This window comes from Saccostrea cucullata, unplaced genomic scaffold (genome assembly GCF_032062105.1).
Source record: "Saccostrea cucullata isolate Sc308-1 unplaced genomic scaffold, CSIRO_AGI_Scuc_v1 ctg491, whole genome shotgun sequence".
Lineage (NCBI taxonomy): Eukaryota > Metazoa > Mollusca > Bivalvia > Ostreida > Ostreidae > Saccostrea > Saccostrea cuccullata.
Window position 1 is genome coordinate 185,867 of NW_026928818.1, and position 24,578 is coordinate 210,444.

Genomic DNA, 24,578 nt, shown 5'->3' on the forward strand with positions numbered 1-24,578 from the left:
TACATTGGTCCAACGTTGGCCCAACGTTGTTCCCCCAACGCCAACCATACAACCTTTTACCAGTGTTGGCCCAACATAGTCATGCTATCTGGGGACTTCCAATTTGCCATTAAATGATGTGAAAATTAGACTCACAGTAAAATATTTCATAGTTTCCATTTATTGAATAGGGAATCCCCATTGTTCTGAAAAAGTGCCTCCTTGAAACAGAATAATTTTGATATATACACAAAAAGGCAGGAATTTTCTTCAAAACTTTCATTTTCGATTTTTTGTTTCAAAGAGGCACATTTTGAAAAACGCAAAAATTTAATGAAAATTATTCTCCAAACGAAATGCAATATGTGTAGATTAAATAACACTGGTAAACCATCGTGTCCGAAATGGTCTAGTGGATATGCTGGTTGGATAGTAACACATTAGCCATTGAGGAACTTTTGTTAACAACATTTCCTAGTGGTGTTAAGAATGTTAATATCTTTTTTGTCAATTTTTTCATATCGATTTGTAGATTTACTATCTATAGAAGGAGACATGTGTTTTTACAAAGTAATCAAAAATTAGAATTGATAAGGTTTTGCAAATACTTAATAAGACATTATATTTATTATAATTATTATCAACTATGTATAGTAGAAAACAACAAAAAGATGTTTTGTAAAAAATTTTTTAGGAAAAATCCTATTTTGAAAGAAACAGAAGGAACCTTGTTAATTATTTTTTAATTTTTTGTTAACTATGTATTGTTAACATATAGTGAATATTGACTGTGATATAATATGTATTGTACTATTTGCTTGATTGATCAATAAAAGAGAAAAAAAATGCTGGTTGGCTTCCAACTGGTACTTTTACCAGAGAAGTGGTTCGAATCCTGGAATGAATCATTTTTCCTTATTTTTTTCTTAATTTTTTTCCATATGTAATTGGTAGTGCAATAAAATTAATATTTTGAAAGAGAGAGAGAGGGGGGGAGAGAGAGAATGTCAAGAAGTTAATTGAATAATAAATATATATTAGAAATGCAGGATTAAATTGTTTTCCTTGATATGCTGTGACTTTAAACTAATACTTTATTTAGTTTTGTCTTGGATAATAAAGTTACTGTATTGTTTAAGTAATTGATCTTTTACATACTGTAGTTTTTGCAATGTTGAATAATTCTAAGATTTTCATGAATCTTATTACATGTAAAAAAAAATTTCAGCGTCACAGAATTTTTTTTTTTAATTAAATGTTAATTATTAAATGACGTATGCTTTATGATAAACACGACGACGGACAAAAACGGATAGCAATGTAGGTCACCTGAGTTGAAATAATGTAGTACTTGGTTTGGTTCATGAAGACCTAGTACATGTAGTAGAACGTTTGCTTTGTAATCAGTAAAAATCAAAAATACATTATATTTCTTTTTTTCCATAGCCCAAAGCTTCTGTTTCCATAACTGTTCCTTTTAAGGTTTGTAGGATGTCCTAGAAGCATTACTGTTGAGATACAAGGCCAATCCTCTGATAATAAACTCCCCAACAACTTCTATAATTTTGAGTAGCTTTTCAAATGTTCCCAAGTTCTCATCTTCGATTTCTTGTCTTATTAGTTCTCGAGGAGTTGTTCGTGCGTTCTGCTCCTTCTCCACTGCCACTTGACACTCCCGATAATTTTCTTTTGACTGGGATGGAGCACCCTTTTCTTGGGCCCGAGAGGTTATTTGTGCATTCTGATCCCTCACTACTGCCACTTGACACTCCCGATAATTTGCTTTTGACTGGGATGGAACGCCCTTCTCTAGGTCTTGCATAGCTTTTTCAACCGCTTTGAAGTCAGCATTTGAATAGTATGATCCATTTTCCCCAATGTTTCTCTTTACAAGATCCAACAAACACTGTACCTGTTCATTCTTTTTTTCCTCGGTTGCAAAATTGTCGAAAAATATATACCTATTATTACATTTTCTCAAAATGTCTTTCAGTGGCTCTGGTACTTTTCTAATGTATTCCTCCTCAGTTAAGTCATTTCTTTTAAGATCATCTTTCCCAGTAAAGAGAACAATAAAATATTTGAATATGTCTTCGCCAAAAAATGAAACAAACTTTTCTATTGATTCTCTCTCCTCTTGTGAAAATCGGTTTCTTACTGAAAGTACCATTAGAAAAGCATGTGGTCCAGGCGAAGTAAGCAAGACGCATTTCGTGATCTCCTTCAAAACCTCATTCTCTGGAGTTCGTGTATCAAATATTCCAGGAGTATCAATAACATGGATCATTTTACCAAAGCGACTAGCGCAGCTGCGGGAACATCGCTTAGTAACTGATCTTCCACCAATATCAAACTCAAATGCTTTTTCATTCAAAATGCAATTCCCTGACACACTTTTTCCACTACCGGTTTTACCAAGTAGCACAAGTCTCACTTCATCTTCGAAGTAAAATTCTAAAATAAATAAGTGAATAAAATAAAAAAAATAAATATAAATGTATAAGAGGGAAAGTGAGTCTAGTTCCGTCTCTATGGCATGCCAAACAATGATTTCTCTTTGCATTGTTCAATTTTCAATTTGTATTGTATAAGTCTCATTGATATTATATATTTTTTCATTTGTTGCATAATTTTGAATTGCATTCTGTAATTTCCAAAAATTAGTATTCTGTGATTTTTATTTGTATTGTAAAAACATTTGAATTGTGATTTTTTTGTTGATAATGTGTATAGTTTAATTTTTCATTTGTTAATTTTTTTCAAATTCATTTGTTTAAAAATATTTTTATTGCATAATTTTTCATTTAAAGTATTTTTTACACTCTATAGTTTCCTATTTGTATTCTGCTATTTTCCGCATAAAGCGTATCCCATGTCATATTAGGTGCTGACACGAAAAAGATTCGGCCCTGAGTGCCTAGCATAGGTCGAAATTTGCAGCTCTCCACCGGCAAGCGGTGGCGTCTCTATGTGAGTGAAAATTCTCGAGAGGGATGTTAAATTGATTACGTACAAAGCATTTGAATTGCAATCATCATCACTAAAGTTTATATAAGTAAATCTCAAATTAAAAATTTTGGAAGTGAAATGAGAAAACCTTTTAAGCATTTTCCAATTGAAAATTGATCGACAAATATATTTTCTGGTAAAAAAAACTATTGGTACTACTGAAGAAAACTGGGTGATTTTTTATATGCTTATAGGGTACTTTAGTTGCTTCCGTTTTGTAGCTTTTTTGCGACAAATGCTAGAAACGTGGATGCATTCTCCAACAATAAGGGCCATTAGCGTCTATAATTTAGATAGAAAGTTGATAAAATAACTTGTAGGTTATAATAAAAACGGTGAATGTATTGTGTGCGTTTACTCAGTATCATCTGTATGCTTTCACATATAGTAATTTATTTACATTTGACAAAGTGCAATTTGAATTGCAATAAGAAATTGACAATTATTAGTCAACCAGCATTCTGAGAGTATTTTTGTAACAATATTTGCAATGTTTGTCCCCTATCGGTAAGTGTAATCTAGTTCCGGTTAAAAATTGTTGAAAAGGCCACAATTTCGCCAATTGTACATACTTTTAATTTTGTATAAGAATTTCACTTGTGCTTTTTATCATACCATACAATTTAAATATATCACTGGTATCTAAATAGCACTATACTATACCCGCTTTATATTTTGCCGCGACATTTCTTCATTTGATAAAATAAAATATTCAATTGCAACTAAAAGTAAAAATGATATTCTTATATTTAGAACTGTAGAAAATAGCAAAAGGAAGATGTATCTCTGTAACGTCCAAATTATTTGATAACATACTTTGAATGGAAACGCTTTCGATGTTGTTCATTTGATTTTTAGTGTTTATCAAAGCTTGAACCTTTGAAATGGAAAACAACTCAATATGTTTTAAGCACAGTTTTCTTACATATAACATAATATTAAGCAAAATGACTACTGGGTAGATAAATAACACGAGTCAATGTAAAACTTCTCAAAAGAAAATCAATAAGATCAAAATATATTACTTATACTTGAGTTTGCCATTTTCGTCTGTAGCAAATAAATGACAGTAGATAATATAAAGTCCTATAAAGTCTTCTATGCAAAAAAAGTAAATATTACTTTTGATACGTTGTTAATTAAACTGGATTTTAAAAGAAATTATGTTGTATTTTGCAAAAATAATAGATTTTTAACATCAACCATCTAATACATGTGTGAATCGTGAACAGTGTCGCGAAAAGCGGCTATACAGGAAACTACGAATAAAGAACACTTAACATGAACTGATTGATACCACTTGGTCATTGGTACCTCTGAAAACAGGATAAATAAAAATTGTAATCGCTTAAAGTGGTAAAAGTAATCAAGCATCATTGTATTTAACTGATAATTAAAATAATATCATTTTTTTCATTAGAAGTAATGAAACAATACGTAGGACACCTTGAAAACAAATTGTTTTCGAACAGATAATGTGCTTCGGTGCGAGAGAAAGAGTTTGCGATGTTATGTACTACATGTATTTGCATTTCTTTTGCTGAGAATGAAAAAAGTTTATGTCATGAAGCCGAAAGTACAAATGAATGAAGAAGTTGGCAAAATTTGTGTCAGAGTAAATTCAGTTTTTATATACCACTCTGCATTTTATTATAACGACTTTATTTTCTTATTCATATTTCATAAATTGATTGACTATTACGGATTGAAGAATATTAAGGAGTTATGTTAATTCAAGTTCATTTTGATTATTGAAAATGACAAATATTTAAAACTATCAGGGTTTTGAAAAATTTCTTCTTCATGAAGGGGTCCATTAGAAAATGTTGGATTGCCCCTTGAAGAATTAAATCCTAGTTCCTATAAAATTTAATTTCTTTTCGTTAGCATAAGTGAACTATTTAATTAACGTGTAGAGTGTTCGATATGTTTTCTTGTAAGCGCATGAATTAGATATGCGCTTTATTATGTGAGTAAAATGTCTTGCCAAGACTCTTGGGTTTTTAAACAGCTGTTTGCGTAATCTATTCATTCGAGTTCATACTCAGTTAAGAAGTACAATGTTGGAAGAGAATCAACACGAACAAATTGTATTTTTCTTAACAGTTTATTTTGATATTATACTTTTATCGTTGTAGATTGTTAAATTTTCACGAAGATGATAAGCGCTGTCCTTGATTTACGACTTATATTTTACAGAGGATGATAATTATTTCAGAATTGTACATTATAAGTAAAATGAAAGAATATATTCAGAATTGTACATCAAATCTTAAATATAGATTAAGATTTCAACATCGGAGTCTGCTGAGGAAGTCTGTATACAAAACCTTAAATTTTACATTATATAAAAAACAGTGAAATATTTTGTATTAAGCTATAACTCATAAGCAATAAATGTTTTGTTTATTTTGAATTTAGTCTCTTTTCAATTATGGTTCAGAAAAGATTTGCGGATGAACAGAGTGAAGGAAAAAAAAATAAAACGTTTTTACCTTTGTTTGTAAACGGAAAATTACGACGGCGTATTCGTGCCATTTTAACAATGTAAATTTTTTTTTTTTAAATCGTTTGTACGATTTATTAAATCGTACAAACGATTTATTAAATCGTACAAACGTTTTCTTAAATCGTTCAAACGATTTTTAAAAAAAAATCTACATTGTTAAAATGGCACGAATACGCCGTCGTAGAAAATAGCTCTTCAGTGCTAATGTTTTGTTGATTTACCCGACTTTAAATAAATATTATCTTTATCTTATCTTTACCTGCTTTGTCAGGAGTGATCAGAAATACTTATTATGCAATCTAGCAATCTAATTATTTTTCACTTCTGATTATTGAACACAGATAATGTTAGATGGTTTTCATGGTGCCCCGCAATTGCATCAAGTTGAAAGATTGGGGTTCAATTACTTCTGGTCTTTTTAAAATATCAAATAGACGTTTGTCTTCTTTCCTCGCTGTTTAAACAAAGCAAAGGTAAGTAACCCTTAACAACTGATTTTTTTTCAGTGATCATTTATTGTGAAAGCTCGGTCTTTATATACTTTTCTTCACAACAAATATGAACATTTTCATGAAACTGTCCTATTCTAGTTGTTATAAAGCAGTGGACGAAATAAAAAAAAAATAGAACAAATTAAATATATGGATATAACAAACAGTATTCAAGTTCAGAAGTCTATTAAACAATACAAAATAGGAGCAGAGCAAACACGTGCACATCCAAAACATCAACGGTGGATCATGTGCTGTGGAGTAGTGAACACCCCAGCCGAGCGGTCACACCCACCGTGTGCTCCTTGTCATGAGTGGGAAATAACGGGAAAACCGCCACCAATTCAGTATATGATAGCCTAGCAATAAGTATAAAAAGCGTCAGCATTTGACTTAATGATAAATGCATTAAATGGTATTTGCTGACAAGGTCATTGTATTGATCTATTGATCACAGAACTTACAAAATGATGACTTTAAGAAGGATATGGAGATAACGAACAGTATTCAATATCAAAGTCCATAAAACAATATGAAATAGGAGCAGAGTAAACACATGACCTCCGAAACAACAGAGGTGGGATCAGGTGGGATGGAGGAGTGAGCATCCCTTGCTGACCGGTCACACCCGCCGTGTGCTCCTTGTCAGGATCGGGAAATAACGGAAAAATCCGTCGTCAATTCAGTGTATAAACAATGAACTAACAATTAGTTAGCTGCAGAACTGTAGCTTTCCGAAAAAATAAAAATATTTCAACAAACCGGAGAGCTACAGCCCCGCCCACTGTAAAAACTACATATTTATTGCTCACAAAGAAAAGCGCGCTGTTTCTCGATTTATTTCTGCATGGTTTTAAACTGTCATCTCAAAATATTACTAACCGTGTGTTCCTAACATATTCTTTCACTGTTTCCGCAACAAAACACACCTTTTGTTGTTAATCGCCCTCTTGGATCTGAAATTGAGATAATCGAAAATTTCGTCTAGGTTTATAATTTCATTTTGGTTTGTAAGATAATTCGGTCTAAAGCACTTCGTGCAGATGTCATCTATGAGAATGCTTTATATATAGGAGTAAGAATTTTTTAAAAAAAAATTTTGCAATTGAGGTAAGAATTTGAAAGAATTAATCCAGAACAAAGCTCTACTTTTTGTGCGCAATAAATATACAGTTTTTACAATGGACGGCACTGTAGCTCTCCGGTCTGTCATTTTTTTTTCGGAGAGCTACAGCTCTGCAATTGACGATTAGTTTGAAAAACAATAACAAGGCTGTTGATATTCTTGTTTCCACTGTTAGTCAATAACTTACCTTGTTTTATAAATTGGTCATACATGCTCTTGCATATCGATCAACTGAGAGATATAAACTCCGTATGAAGTTATAAATCGCTTCAGGGAAATTGACGATTGAAAAGTTAAAGTCATCTCATTTGTCATGAAGCTTGGTTTTTACATTAAGATTAATGTATTTTTCAAGTGAAATTTAATTTACCAGATTTGTCAGACTCTGTAGTATCTTTTATTTCGAACTCACCGGGATATATCGTATCGACGTAAGAAGGGAAATAACTATTGCTTATTGACAGGACGTCGTCGATATATCTAAATGTAGAGCTGAAGGTCACAGCGAGTGGTTTGAATTCTTCTTTTCACGTATAAACTTCTGGACAAAGTCTGCTTCAAATGAATACAAAAATATGTCAGCTAATACCGGGGCGCAAATGGTACCCATGTGAATTCCAATGGGTTGTTGGAAAACCTAGTGTCCTAAAACCACATTGATATAATCCGAAACTCAAGGATCTTTTTAAACAAATTATAATCTCTTCCTCGACAACTCCATTGCTTGATTCTCATGCTTTGCAAAACAAACTATTGTCGGTAAAGATTTCAGAATAATTATCTTTAAAGCTCTTCAATTTGAAATTGATATCATAAGAACATGTTTCACCACACAGCTCTCTATACACATACTAGTAATACAACCGTTTTATTTTTTGGTCTACATATAATAAATGAGACCGTCTTTTACAAATTTCATTTAAACACGAACTTCAGTTTCAGATTAACTCTATTGACCGACCTTAAAACATAAAAAATTAACCAATGAAGAATCAATGCCTTTTCCTATAATGCAGGCCCAAGATTTTGACAACCCTCAATGTTCAAAACATCGCCATTGAAAGTAATTAAATTTAATTTCGGTATAAACAGCTAAAAAGAACTGACAAGAGGCCACTAAACGTTAAAAATGACATAACAGCAGCTTTTATCTATGGAAGAAATCTAAGTCTCCTTTTACCAATTAAAAAAAACCCAACAACATGAATTTGGATTTAAATTCAGGATAAGAGTCATACTAGAGAAATGTTGAACATTTTCAAAGTAGATTTTTTTCAACTTTCCAATGTTTTTTTTTCCTGATTCTTACTGCAACTAGAAACTTCTTGAGAGCTTCTTGAGTATCAGAAAACACTATATTTAATTTTCAATTTTCAATGAGTCATTCAGTGCAATAATGCCTTCTTTTCTGAAAAGGCTGAAAAATATAATACTCTTTCTAGATTATGTTTTTTAGTCTATCGGGAACTTTCAGAGGAGAAATTGCTTTTTTGATATCACTGATAGCTCCTTCTTCAATAAAAATGGAACTCGTAAATTTATTTACATGGTCATTGGTCATTTGCAAAATTATTTTGTTAAAACAGATTCTGATTGCACACACAAATACTCTGAAGTTGACATCAAGAAGATGCTTGAGTTTCTGATTGACAATATCTATGTGGTTTTTGGAGACCATGTCTTCCAACAATCTATTGGAATTCCCATGTGTACCAATTGCGCTCCGTTATTAGCAGACCTATTTTTGTATTTATATGAAACAGAATTTATGCAAAATCTTATGCGTGAAAAGAAGAAAACACTTGCTGTGGCCTTCAACTCGACTTTCAGATACATCGATGACGCATTGTCAATCAACAATGATACGATATATCCAGGAGAGCTTGAGATTAAAGACACGACAGAGTCTGACACATCTGTTTCATACTTGGATATTTTACTTGAAGAAGACGTTAATGGTAACATAACAACCAAGCTATATGATAAACGTGATGACTTTAACTTTTCTATCGTCAACTTCCCTTACTTATGCAGCAATATACTTTCATCACCTGCATACGGAGTGTATATATCTCAGTTGGTTCGATACGCAAGAGCATGCTCTACGTATGAACAATTTCTAAAACGACGTTAATAATTGACAAGCAAGTTGATGAAACAAGAATATCAACAGTCTCGCTTAAAGTCATCATTTCATAAGTTCTATGGTCGATACAATGACCTTGTCAGCAAATACACAATTTATCATTGAGCCAAATGCTGACTGACGTTTTTCATACCAATTGTTAGTCCATTATTTATACACTAAATTGACTACGGATTTTTCCGTTATTTCCTGATCATGACAAGGAGCACACGGCGGGTGTGACCGGTCAGCAGGGATGCTCACTCCTCCATGGCACCTGATCCCACCTCTGATGTTTCGGAGTTCCGTGTTTGCTCTGCTCTTATTTTGTATTATTTTATGGACTTCGAGATTGAATACTGTTCGTTATCTACATTACCTTCTGTCATGTTTCGTCAAAACTACAAATGAGATCATTATACTAACATAAAATAATTTTGCATTAAATTATGATCAGTTTATTTTGATATACATGCAAAATTTTTAACAAGCATTTAAAATGCGCGATATGAAATATTATCATATATAAAGTTACAGATTTTGTCAAATTTGCATAAATAATGTGTTAGTTGAAGCTCATAATTTAATCGAATCAATATGATGTCATGCAAAATAGTTAATTTAAAATTAAAAAAAAACTATTTAAAACAATATATAGATAAAATAAATATTATCTTTGACATTGCATTACTTTAAGCATACCATAAAAACAAGGACAATATAAATATGTGGAAAGATATAAATAATTCATATATCCTATCATATAGTTTATTGTAATATTAAATCAAAATTGGGTAGAATAGAAAAATGACAGGAATTATTAACAATAGCTTTGTTCCAAATTTGATTATTTGAAATGCGTTCGTTTCTTTTATTCCATTTCATTATCGAAATATATTTTTGTGAAATGGAATATTTTTCTTATGATTATGTCCATCAAATTTTAAAAATTTGAGGGACTAATTTGAAAAAAAACAACTTAAAAGACCACTAGCATGATAAGAAAGTCAATTCTTTAAAATGTGATAGCACTACAATCATCTGTATACAATATTCAATAAGTATTTTTTTTCCTTCCTATCAATGCATTTTTTTATTGCCATCTACATAACTGTATTCCTTAGATATGGTAAAACTTCTGCTTAATGTTATTTCGTTATTTATAGGGAACTGTGAGGTCATTATTTACAAAGACATGGTAGGTTTCAACATAACAGAAATGTAAGGGTAAAGTTTTAAAAGTATTATAGTTTCAAAGTAAAGTACTACCGCCCGGTATACTTTCATACTTTTAAGTGCAAAGGTGTATAAACTACATGTAGTAAGTTTACTCACATAACCCATATTTCATTTTGTTAAAAAAAATTGTCCACAGGTCCACAGTTTTTAGCAGAATGCATTTGTTTTAGGATTTTGATTGTCTCTCTTCTGTGTGTCAGTTGTTTGACTTTTTAAAAAAGAAGATCGAAGTTAAAAGAACAGCTCCGATTGTTGTAGCGTAGTTTAACATAGTTCTAATAGTTCCGGGCACCTTATAATACGAACCATTGTTTGCAGCTACATTTTTATCTATCATATCTAGCAAACATCGAACTTGTTGATTTTTTTCTTCCTCGGAGGCAAAGTTGTTGAAAAATATGCATCTGTTTTCACAACGGTTTAAGATTTCCTGCAATTCATCTTCATTTTCATTCAAATATTTTTCTTCGTTCTTTTCGACTTTGATAAGATCATCCTTTCCAGTGAAAAGAACAATGGAATATTTGTACATTTCCTTGCCGAAGCACCTAACAAACGTTTCTACAGCTTTCTTTTCTTCTGGGGTGAATCTGCTTCGACCATTAAAAACAAGAATGAAAACATGCGGACCTGGGGCAGAAAGCAAGATGCACTTTTTCAATTCTTCCATAATGCTATCATTCGGAGTATCGGTATCAAATACGCCAGGTGTGTCCACAACAAGGACATCTCTACCGAATCTATTCACAGTATGAGACTGGCATTTTTTGGTTACTGAGCTGCCACCAAGACCTGTAGTAAATTTTTTATCCCCATTTAGAATCGTATTTCCCGTGGAACTCTTCCCGCTTCCAGTTTTACCAAGAAGAACCATTCGAATTTTTCGTTGGTCCTCTTCTAAAGAAAGAAATATAATTATGTATGTATTTGTGATTCTACTTTTCAGAGTTCCCAGTTCGTCTCAGAATACACTTTTTCAGTGAATTATTGGTTTTTATTAAGATAATATTTTTTTTCAAATTGCGTACTTACCGCGAGATGCCATTTTCCTGTAATAAGAATATTTCCATGAATTTTTACTCTTCGTAAATTCTCTTTACAGAATATCAGACACAAAAGAAATATTCTTGAAATTCAAAATGTCCTCTGAGAGAGAGAGAGAGAGAGAGAGAGAGAGAGAGAGAGAGAGAGAGAGAGAGAGAATGAGGTATTTTCAATACCCTTTCGATCTAAAACACGATTTATCTCAAATATTTATGAGGTGTCGTTTTGGTATTTACTGGCAAAAAGTTATATCTCCTATTTGAATAGGTGATATCACTTATTCGAATAGGTGAAATCACCTATTCGAATTGGTGGTATCACTTTTTCATATTCAATAGGTGATATCACCTATTCGAAAAGGTGATATCACCTATTTGAATAGGCGATATTACCTATTCGAATAAGTGATATCACCTATTCGTGCTGAAAAGGTGATATCACCTATTCAATTTTAATTGGTGATATCACCAATTTGAATAGGTGATATCACCTGTTTGAATTTCTTACAACATTAAATAATGAATATTCCCTATAATAAACAGATTTCCATCGGAACCAAGAAAATTCGGACTACCCAGTTTTCATGCGTTTTTCCAATTTTTCTTTCATGATAAATAAGTTAATTAATATGTGAGCAAAACAAACTACAATTTCTATTGGGGTTGATTAAAATTAAAAGCAAAACTTTAATCTGTTGTCTCCTGAATTATGAGTTATAAAACGAAAGTGAAAGTAAATAAAATTAAGGAACCCAACGTCTTGGGAGCTGTTGTTATTTCAAAAATAATTTGAATAGGTGATATCACCTATTCGAAAAAGTGATATCACCTATTCATGCTGAATATGTGATATCACCTATTCAAATAATTGATATCACCTATTCGAATAAGTGATATCACCAAAAATCAAATTGAATAGGTGATATCACTTACTCATTTCCAATAGGTGATATCACAAATACGAATAGGTGATATCACCTATTCGAATAAGTGATATCACCTTTTCGAATAGATGATATCACCAATTTAAATCAAATAGGTGATATCACTTATTCGAATAGGTGATATCACCTATTCAGCACAAATAGGTGATATCACCTATTCGAATAAGTGATATCACCTTTTTGAATAGATGTTATCACCAATTAAAATCAAATAGGTGATATCACATATTCGAAAAGGTGATATCACTTATTCGAATAGCTGATATCACCTATTCAAATAGGTGATATCACCTATTCAAATTTGAATATCACCTATTCAAAACCTGAATATCACCTATTCAATTGGTGATATCACCTATTCGAATAGGTGATATCATTTTTGGCAGTAAATACTAAAACGGCGCCCCATAGATATTACACTTCAATTGTTGACGGTAGAGCCGTGCTTTTAAAAATTTCTGTCAAACTAAGATTTTAAAATATGTCAATATATTAAGTAAGTCGTAAACTAACTTAAACATCCATAAAATACACACCTTTGAGGGTTTATTTTTAAATAACCTAGCTGTCTCAGAGTATATACCTTTCAAAATTCAACAGCCAAAATTTACAAAGAGAAGTATATTCTCAAATTTTCATTTGTTATGCACAAAATAACAACACATTTATTTGAAAACTTATGAAAATTAAAAGGAGTCGTTTGCAAAGAGAATACCGGTATTTGAAAATTTCACTGCAAATCGTTAACAAATTGATGTGAATATGTCCAGGTCCATCAGAAAACAAAATATCTTCATTTTATATAATTCAAAAATATATACTATATTTATGATATTTTTTCTTTAAAATTATTTAGAATCATATATAAGGTTGACAAAACATATACTTTATTATGGTTGACCACATAGTTTTAACAATACAACTTTTTGAACACGTATACGTACGAGGGTTGTCCCGTAAAATCGTGGACAAGTTGTCTAGTTTGAAAAATAATCATCACTGCGTTCTGAAATTTTCACCACTTTTTAGTAGATAAATTATGAATATACATAGCAAATTTCAAATAGATATATGCATAGCTAAACAAATTGTGAAATTTTATGTTATGTACTGTATCGCCCTACGGCGCACGGATGATAACGTCAAAGTGTCTAAAACAGCGTCACGTTTCATCTTTGCTAAACTTAAAGTTGGATAAGCCCCACTTAAATTTAGAATTTTTTATTGATTTACATATGTGAGTATCTGTAACCAATTAAGAAACCAATGTGGCACACTCATGCGATCTTCTGAATATTTATTAGCAAGTTACAGACAGTATTCTCACAATCATTCAACTAAAAGAGATTCTCGCATCGACGGTCGACAGTGACAGCGTCTTTTGCTATTACAAATGGCAGGCTGTCCAAATGTTTTGTACTATCTGGGGACTCGACCACGAAGACTTCACTAAGAAAACTTTCATTTCATTTATATACTAAAGATCTGGTGATATTTTCCCATTTTCTTTCTTCTGTATTCATTTAAAGTCTCTTAAGGCGTCATTACAGCATCCTAATCTATCTGAACTGCTCTCCGGTGCGCCGTAACGTCATAAAAAGACGCCATTTTTCGTATATTGTGTTTATTTCTTTCCCATTTCAAATGCTCGGGAAACTGCCAAAAATTAAACAAATGCCTTGAATATTTTAAAAAGACGACAGAATTGATTATGGAATGGAATAAGGATAATTTTCATCCTAATCTTATGTATTGAAAACTTTTATTACGAATAAATTCTTATGTCTTCTCTAATATAACCTTGCTATTTTTACCGTGCGCCGTAGGGCAATACCCTGTGCACATTCAAGCAGAATAAAATCTTTATTTTTGAATATATATTATAAAAAACATTATGATTCACTTAAATATGTTGAATAAACATTTGCTGAAAATTTCAGCTTAGTGCGCCCATTACTTTTCGAGAAAAACGCTTTGTCCACGATTTTATGGGACAACCCTCGTATACCCCCACTTTGGGAATATCAGGTTTTACAATAATTCTTTGGATTTTTTAAAGTTAAAATGTAAAAAGATAACAACTTGACATATCAAGATATATTTTTTTCTTTTTCTCTATTTAGCTTCCTTCGAATGGAGTAAAGCAATAAATAATTAACTCACCTGAAAAATACCTTTCTGCAAAACTGGAACAAACCAAACCAGTCTTTTTTTTAAATTTAAAAAAAAATAAGCTTTCAAGATTCACCAGAAATAAATAAATCAAAGTTGAAAAAACAACTTGTTCAATCCCAGACAAGTTAAAACTGAAAATCTAGTTAATATCTAAATAAAGAAATTAAAGAAGTAAGTCAAGGATAAGATAATATAGCAGTCCTGTCACTTCATACGTAAAATACATAATTAAATGAAGTTCAGAATATCCGATATCTCTAAATGTCACTTGTCATTGGACTTTTGTTTGAATAGGTTTTGATTCAAGACATGTATTTAAATGCCCTAAATTGATTGAAGTTATGTGCTTTAATCAGTCATCCATATAGCACATAGTAGGTTGCAATGGTGCAATATTGATAATTAAATATGCATGCTTACACCAGAATTCGATAAAGATGAAATGCATGCATCTCATTTTATTTAATAAGTTCATTTTTTTTCGTTGTCATACTGAAAATTAAATGGAACCCCCCTTATCTCTAGTTTTTTTTTTCTTTCTCTCTCTCTCTCTCTCTCTCTTTGTTTTTGTTTTTTTTTTTTTTCGGTGACACGAACTTTCATTACATTTTCGAAATATGCAAGAAAGTATGGAGTTTAACATGTTATAAGATATACATTGTACCAGGGTATCCTACAAAAATAATGCCTGACACAAGTGATAATATTAGTTCATAAAATACAAATTTTGAACATTTATTCCAAGCCCAACGTTTAAATAAAACTAAAGACAATTCTAAACCGTTTTAAACTGGCAGGTCCTCAACAAGTAGTACTAGTGATTAAAGAAAATTATATCTACAGATATTAGAAGGTTTCACCTTAAATCTTATACAATTTCTGTAGAACGGCCTTTCTTTGTCCACACTTTTTAAAAGCTAATGACGTATGTCACACATACAAAATAGTTCCTCGGTTACTTAAATAAGCAGCATGTTGTTGCAAAGGACAGGTAGATCAATGAAAATGACAATTTTTTACTCTAAAAATATACTTTGTACCAAATAAAATGATCGAAGTGTATGTTATAAAGAAGTGTACAAATTGTTTTTTTTTTCTCTGCAAAGGAAAATTTTGGGGAGCATTAGATTGAAGCCTTTATAATATTGGAACCATGCTTGATTTTTTTTTTATCATTTCTGATAGCAGCGTTCCAAAAGATAAATAAATAATTTCGCCAGGAAATATATAAAAGCTTTTGGAGCAAATAAAAATTTCGAAAGTATCAAAAAATTAGGCTTTATATACTAACTCCCTATGATATCTTAAATAAAGTAAAAATACAAAACTGTAATATCCACACGACTTATTTTACGTCGGAAGTGCTATAAACAATCAACAAAATATGAAACAAAATAAAGTTAAGTAGGCTAATGAGGGATCAAAAAATTAGTTTAGCGTTCAGTAACAAGACATAAAGAATACATGTATGTACACCATTTTAAATGTCTATACTTGTTTGTGCCAATTACATAAAATTTGCCACTATCACTATGTATAGAGTAAACAAAACTACACATATATTCTTTTTGCCGACAAAGTCCATGTATCGACCATTACGTTTTAAAAATGATGACTTTAAAACAAGCTTGTTGATTTTTGATTCATAAATTTGTTTGTCAGTAATGTATCTCGTTTTAAAAATTGTTCAAAATACTACCTAAGCCTAAGCTCATTTAGGCATCAAAATTTTGTTTAGTCTATATAGAGATAGCGTCAACCTTACGAAATGAGGAATGTTGATATTCTTGTTTCATCAACTTATTTGTCATTGACTTATCTCATGCTCTTATTATGCTTGTATCGAATCAAATTAGATATACAAGTAGAGCTTTTCTAAAAAGCTTACCGTCTTTAGCAACAATCTTAAACAGTAAACTGATCTACACCTATCAGGCCGTATAATTGTGTTGAATTTCTTGATTTCTACATTAGCTTTTTACTGGCATTAGCCCTACCACGGTTGTCGCTCGGTCATCTCCGTAAACTGGCCGAGAGCTTTCGGCAAACCTCGGCTGATTCCATTCCCTTTTTCAAACAAGAAAGGGGAAAAGAATAATAACAAATTGTAAAGCCTGCAAGCTATAAAAATCAAATTTTATTTATAATGAAATTAAAGAGACATATTCATTTATTGCTATAAAAAATACCATGTTATTAAGAATTAATTACTGCTGATTTTGCTGTTCGTTTTGTCATTTTTTAAGATTGGAAATCTTGCAAAATTGTTAAGTCGTACGAAAATTAGATCATCAGAAAGTTATCTCCCTTGCCTTGAACAGCATTTCAACCAATGAAATAATTGAAAATTTTCTCATCATGCAATTTCTACCAATCACAAAAGAGAGGAAGTGCATAGTCCGAAGACTGTAAAAAACTTCAACTATACAATACCGTCTTCCAAGGAAGACGGTAATAAACTCTATATGCAGGTGATAAAAGGTATATTGCTGCATAAGTAAACGAAGTTTATGATAGAAAAGTTAAAGTCATCACGTTTATCATAAAGCATCGTTGTTTGAATATACATGTATTATTATTAACAAGTTATTGACAGATAGGTAAATGAATAAATATATTAGCAATTTCGTTTAAAATTGTCAGCAATAACCAACTATCTTTAATTAAGTCGAATGCTGATTTATGTTTTAAAACCAAAATATTTTTTAAAAACTAATTGTTAGGCCATTATTTACCGTATATTTACGTATTTTCCGCCCCTGACAAGGAGCACACAGCGTTTGTGACTGTCAAAAGAGGATGCTTACATCTCCATGACATCTGATCCTACCTTAGATGCTTTTTTGAATTTGCTTGTTTTAACCGATTTTCTGATCATTTTAATGAACATGTCCAATCTTTAATTAAGGGGGCCGACTGTAGTTTTCATTGCGCAATATTTCGCGCATCATAGTAAATTTACGCGTATTTACTGTTTTAAGGTGATTCCACCATCACAATTTTATAGGTTCAAAGTACAAAAACTGCAATTATTTTCATTTAATATACTTTAAACTTTCCAATTATTGCAAAAAATGAATATGTCACCATATTATTTAGATGCGAAACATAAATAAACAGAAGTGTATGTCAACAAAAAAAATCGCACATCTTTTGTGAACAGTATTATGAAAATTATGTAAAAAAAAAAATTAAAAAAAAAAAAAAATGGTTAAAATGTATAATTCTGATGCTGAGTGTTCCTAAATACTTCCTAGTTAAAAGATACTTTTGAATTGTGAATATCAGGGAAACTATTTTACAATAAAGCAAATGCCTGAATGAAGAGACCTAAGAAGGAGTTATTGCCCTTGTCAACTTTTTTTAAAGATTGAATAATTGATTAAATATAGAAAATATGCATTTTTTTAATTCTTTAACTTAACAATATTTATCATTACACCTATTATAAAGCATTCTTCCACGAGATATTGTTTTATTAAGTATGAATTTAAACTAATTACAGTTTTTGCAAAAACCTATGACATCATAGGAGGACGGAATTACTTTAAAGCAATTTTTTTTTTTATTTAATTTAAAGAAATGACAAAATTAAGAAAATTGCAGGTTGAAAATTTAAATAAAAATTTTAAATAACTGAATTAAAAACGATTTTTCAACTGATAGGTATATTGAAATAATGTGTTTTTGACGTTATGATAACGTGAAGCTCTAATAGAAGGAGTAATAAAAATATTGTTAAAAAAAAAGTAATAGACATTTGATCTTGAAATTTAAAACAGAAATTTGATAATCTCTCCTTCATTTTGTTATATTTTTGTAAAAATGCTTTGTATCCATCATATTTTGTAGTACTCTATAGAAATAGGAAAATTCATTAATTTTGGGCATTTTGAGATACCCCCTCTGGTAACAAGACGGTAGAATTTTGTGTTTCTCACACATAATGTACAATATAGTATCACAGTATTACTATGTATTATAGTTTGAACAAAAAACTCTATTGTAGTATTTGTATAATGTGCATTAAAGTGCTAAACTGGGCACTTTCCTATATAATCCTATAGTAAATGTAACTATATTTTGAGACGGTCCCTTAAAAATACCTGCATGGTAGATTTCGCCCAAACTTTACATGTACGCTTAAGTTAATGTAAGTTATATATTGTATAAAAATGACGAGTTTTGCTATTGTAGTTTTTACACAATAAACCCAACTCGCCCCCCTAATCGAAACTATTCATATTCTTGTTTCATCAGCATGCTTGTCAATAGCCTGCAGAAATTATTTGTATGAAGAGCATAATTTCTCGTGTCAAATCGACTGGGAGACATAAACTTCATATTTATATGCAAGTGATAAGGATATCTTTCTTTAAAAAAAAAATAAGGGAAATTAATTGAAATTAAAGTTGACGTCATGACGTTTATCATAAATTTTTGTTGCAAGGTTACCATTTACGTCTTCTTCTAGTAAAGTATCTAGATATGTGTCAGACAAAATGTTTTCTTTTATATTTAGTTCATTTGGGATATATCGAATCTACATAATTATAAATGGAAGTACCATTTATTAATTGATTATACGTCGTCGATACGGTATATCTAAATGTATAGTTCAAGGCCACACAAGTCTCGTGTAGAAGTTTCTAAATAAATCTGACTTTATAGGAATATAAAAACAGGTCGACTAATAAAGGGAAACAAGTAGTGTTGTGATGGTAGGGCCGTGGATACCGGCCTGTCATTATCATTTCAATGATAAATTACAAATATGAATAATGCTTATTGTTAAGGTAAACTTTATATTAAAAAAAAATTTTTTAAATCAAATATTTCAATATCAAAGATAACATACGATTTCATTATATTTCAAAATTTTATATTGCGTAATTTTTCTTCAAAACAACAAAAATCCATTGCTACATTTTAGTGTTACTTTTCCTTTAAGAATTTTAAATGTACATGTAGATATTTCAAGAATATTTTACTTTTATAACCTACTGTTAATTTAAGAAAGAAACATTAGTACTCCATAGATATTCATGTTTTAACAGAATCGATTATTTTAATTAAGCCCCAACGTTCAGAAACTGATTATTTCACTTTCATGATTTTATCCTTTTACTTAAATAATTTCAAAATCCATGAACCAAAAAGGAAAATCGCCCCAATTGATCCTGCAATTGTGTATAAAATTTGCATTGTAACAGAATCCTCCTTCTCCACGTCTTTTCTTATCGTTTTACGAAGGTATGCGTCTATGACGTCTATGACGTCTTTGTTGTTATATTTTCTTTTGCGATTTTGTATCATCCTGCTCATAACCTTCTCTACCTTCTTGTAAATTTCATCCTCAAAGAACGAACCTCCGTTTGCTGCTACATTTTCATCTATCATATTTAGCAAACATCTAACTTGTTGATTTCCCTCTTGTAAAGTTGCCGTGTTGTTGAAAAATATGTACCTGTATCCGCAACGCTTTAACATTTCCTTAAGTTTTTCTGGGACTTTGCTCAGGTATTCTTCTTCACTTGTTTCATTCCTGCTAAGCTCATCTTTCCCAGTAAAAAGAACTATGAAATACCTGTAGATTTTTTCTCCAAAGCGACTAACAAACTTTTCTACGGTTTCGTGTTCTTCTATTGTGAATCTGCTTCGAACATTTATCACAAGAATAATCGCATGGGGACCGGGGGCAGAAATCAAAATACACTTGCTCAATTCTTTCATAAAGCTTTCATCATCGTGCGGAGTATGTACGTCAGTATCAAAAGCCCCAGGTGTATCCACAACAAGGACCTCTCTACCGAATCTGTTGGCAGTATGAGACTGGCACTTTTTTGTTACAGAGCTGCCTCCAAGACCCGTCCTAAATACTTTTTCATTTACAATTGTATTCCCAGTGGCACTCTTTCCACTACCAGTTTTACCGAGAAGAACAAGTCGAATTTCTGGTTGATCCATTTCTGATAGAAGAAAATAATATACTAGTACTGTAATTTTGACAAAATTTTATTATTGTTATAACGTTCTTTTTAATATGTTTTAACTTTCTCCAATTATTTAAAAAATGTTGTACTTACCATAGTTTGACAATTTCTGTAAAAAAAAATGTTTTTGAAAACTTGTTCTGAATTGTTAAACTTATCGTTAATATTTTTTGTCAATTTATAGACATTAACGATATCTACATTAAATTCAGATCATGTCACCGAAACAAAAAGAGAGCGAGCTTCTAATTAACTACGTTCAAAGGCTTCGCATTATTTATATCCCCGCTTACGGGATGGTATATAGTGATCGGGATGTCCGTTTGTCCGTCTGTACGCCCGTCTGTCTGTGCCCCCGTTCGTCCGTTACGTTTTGGGGTACCCATCTCTTATCCAAAACTCCTCTCATACCGCTGAATAAAATTTAATGAAACTTTCAGAGAATTTTTGTTACTTAGTGCCATTTTGTTACCTAGTACCAGACACAAATTTAGGGTTCCCCATGGCAAAACATTGACACTACCATTTTTAGCCGGGCTTATTGCTCAAAGAGCAATTGCCGGCTTATGTGATCCTGTTCAAGGCAGGATGTTGACCCCATAGTCGGCATTTTAAAGTTACGTGCAAAAATATAGTTCTTACTCTCAACCGCTTTTGAGATACAAACGCTAAATAAAGCAACAAAAATAAAACGAAGTTTTATCTATATAAAATAAACATTAGTAGTAATGACTTTGAAAACTTCATAAGTCAAAGAACAAAGTTCATTAGCGTAAGGATTTTTTGATAATCAGTGTTACCGTAGTTCTCTACACATACGAGGTAACGCAGGAGAGGGAACCAGACTGGCCTGTTTGTTTACATTCAGTTGCGGTACCAGATTAATTCTGATTCTGACAAAATCGGACCGTGGTATTAGAATTGAAAAACTCACTGTCAGTGTCTTATCATTTATATTGATAGTTCTAAAATATTTTTTTCATCAGAATATAAACGTGATTCATGTAAGAAATCCATTCTGCTCTGTAAATGAGCCCGGCTCTCTGTACTTCTGAGTACTTTGATTTCTATAATACTTGCATTCAAGGGCACCTATCTCTTATCCAAAACTCCTCCTATACCACTAAAAAATTAATGATTTTTTTCAAACGGAGGGTGTGAATATTTTTATCATGTATGTAAATGGGCTGTTTATTTTTTGTACATATAAATGTTTATTTATTAAAATTGTACATAACATAGTGGACATGTAACTTCAGTCACAAACATGAATATAACAAGCCTCGACGTTCACTCTTTCAGATACTGATAATTTCTTTGGAAGCATGATTTTATCCTTTTATTGAACTACTTACCAGTTTCAACATCGATGCATCAAGAGGAGAAATCGCTCCAACTGATGCTGCAATTTTTAATAAAGTTTTCACCGTTTCAGAATCCTCATTCTCCACATCTTTTCTTATCGCTTTGCGAAGGTATGCTTCTATGACATCTTTATCGTTATATTTTGTTTTGCGTTTTTGTATCATCCTGTTTACTACCTCCTCTCCCATCATGTAATTTTCATCCTGAAAGAATGTACCTCTGTTTGCTAAGACATTTTCATCTATCATATCTAGCAAACATCTAACTTGTTGATTTTTCTGTTGTACACTTGCTTTGTTGTTGAAAAATATACACCTGTTTCCGCAACGGTTTAAGATTTCTTTAAGATTTTCTGGAACTTCGCTCAGGTATTCCTCTTCACTTGTTTCATTGTCGATAAGATCATCTTTCCCAGTAAAAAGAATGATGAAATACCTGTAAATATTTTCTCCGAATCGGTTGACGAACTTTTCAACGTTTTCGTTTTCTTCGCCTGTGAATCTGTTTCGAACATTAATTACAAGAATGATCGCATGGGGACCAGCGGCAGAAAGCAAAATACACTTGTTCAATTCTGTCATAATGCTATCATTCGGAGTACCATTATCAAATACGCCAGGCGTGTCCACAACAAGGACATCTCTACCGAATCTATTCACAGTATGAGACTGACATTTTTTGGTTACTGAGCTGCCTCCAAAACCCGTCCTAAATATTTTTTCATTTACAATTGTATTCCCAGTGGCACTCTTTCCACTACCAGTTTTACCGAGAAGAACAAGTCGAATCTCTGGTCGATCCATTTCTTTAAAAGAAAATGCAAATATTAATATACAGTAAAGTGACTGAGATAAAATTTTATTTACCTTAACTTCTTTGATTTCACGTGTTTTTTTCTCAAAGTTAATTTTAAAAAATCATGTTTTCCATAACATGCAATTTTCTATTTTAAAAAATGACTTGTTACTATCAAATTAATCTTAACCTAATTAAAATAAATCAATGTTTTTTATAGAATTTTAAAAAAAACATGAATGAAATAGTAGTATACTAGTATACAAGAGAGAGAGAGAGAGAGCAGGCAAATATGAAATATCATGATTTACGCCACTTGACAAACTTAAAAACTATATATATCAAAGATATTATATACTTTCATGTGAATTAGTTGAATCTGATTCGTCGAGAAACAATACCCTTTGAATGATGAATCCACGCCCTCCAGCGTAGTGCTCAACATAACGTGACAACGGTTAATACTATCGGCGCTCTGTTAATGTTTTTAAGGTTTTAATGATATTGAAAAATGTTTTTTTGATATATGAAATTCAATTTTTTTTTACGTCAAAAAATATATTTTGATATCAGAAAATAAACGCAGGTTTTAATCAAAAATTCTTTCTGATATCAGAAAATCCTTTTGCAATATCAAAATTCAATTTATGATAATATTTTTAAAAAAATCTTTTTTTGATATCAAAAATTCAACTGGATTTTTTTTATCTCACAAAATCATTTTTTAATATTAGAAATTCAACAATAAAAAGTATAATTTTTTTTAAACATCGTCTTGGCCGATGCAGATAATAAATTCTCCTCGGCCAAGATTGTTTCATATAAGGTCTTCCGATGTATTTAAATTTTGTACTACTTTCTAATGAATTTGTTGAATGAGAGTTACAAGTATTTGTTTTATGATAAAAAATAAAAACAATTTACTCACTGACAGAATTGAGTTTTTCAATTAAACTTAATTACTCTATAATTTATTGGATTTTCTTAGGAATCATTTCCTTATTATAATAACAACTGAGGGAGGCTACAAGACTTATTCGGAATATCGACAGTTTTGTAACTTACCAAAATTGTATTACTGCATTTATTTATTTCTGTATATTCATTCATATTTCTGAATTATCTATACAATATGCTAAAACACACAAATATTTAGGTTAGACTGAAACAACCATGATGTTGACGTAAACAAATCACTAAGCAGCAGCAGAATTGCTGTTCAGTATGACAAATAAGGGGGCATTTTATTAAAGAAAAATCTACATATTTCATTCATATTCGATTTTTGGATATCAAAAATTCGAACGCATTTTTTGATATCGGAACACGATTTTCTGATTTCAAAAACTCAATTTTTTGATATTAGGAAATTATTTTTTGATAGCAAGAATTCAATTTTCTGATATCAGAAAATCAATATTAATTTCTGATATCATAAAATGGATTTCCTGATAGATATCATTTCTTGACCATAACTTTTAGTGGGTGGGCCGTGGCTTTCATATTTAACACACATGTCTATGTATTTCTTGTGACAATACTTTTCTTTGGGTTCCACCAAATTTGACCTCTTGACCTTGACATTGAAGTGTGACCTTCTTTAAAAAACACACTTTAACCTTTAACTTTAACAGGACATTTTCAACAATTAAAGCAATGGTTTTCATACTTCACTTGTGTATTCATTGTGACAAGACCTTTCAGTGGGTAAAATATTGTTGACCTTGACCTTAAAGTTTACCCTTGCTTTTAAAAACTTAAACCTTGCCACAATTTATGAACACT

At 31.2% G+C, this 24,578-nt stretch overlaps 3 protein-coding genes across 5 annotated transcripts in view; all 3 read right to left on the reverse strand.

The window, feature by feature from the left end:
* Positions 1–1,456: 1,456 nt before the first annotated feature.
* LOC134278822 (uncharacterized) lies at positions 1,457–2,149 on the reverse strand. The gene has a single exon (XM_062761121.1). The coding sequence runs from the start codon at positions 2,147–2,149 to the stop codon at positions 1,457–1,459; it is 693 nt and encodes a 230-aa protein (XP_062617105.1).
* An 8,425-nt stretch (positions 2,150–10,574) lies between these two features.
* LOC134278814 (GTPase IMAP family member 7-like) lies at positions 10,575–11,541 on the reverse strand. The gene is made up of 2 exons (XM_062761112.1): positions 11,511–11,541; positions 10,575–11,375 (listed from the first exon to the last, which is right to left on the reverse strand). Exons 1-2 carry the CDS (start codon positions 11,521–11,523, stop codon positions 10,675–10,677), a joined length of 714 nt encoding a protein of 237 aa, XP_062617096.1. The 5' UTR covers positions 11,524–11,541; the 3' UTR covers positions 10,575–10,674.
* The window catches only part of LOC134278812 (uncharacterized), a 108,199-nt gene continuing 94,948 nt past the window's right edge, over positions 11,328–24,578 (reverse strand). For all 3 annotated transcript variants that reach the window (XM_062761110.1, XM_062761108.1, XM_062761109.1), the window contains exon 23: positions 11,328–11,338. The gene's annotated coding sequence lies outside the window, so the exon portion shown is untranslated. The remainder of the gene's footprint in view (positions 11,339–24,578) is intronic.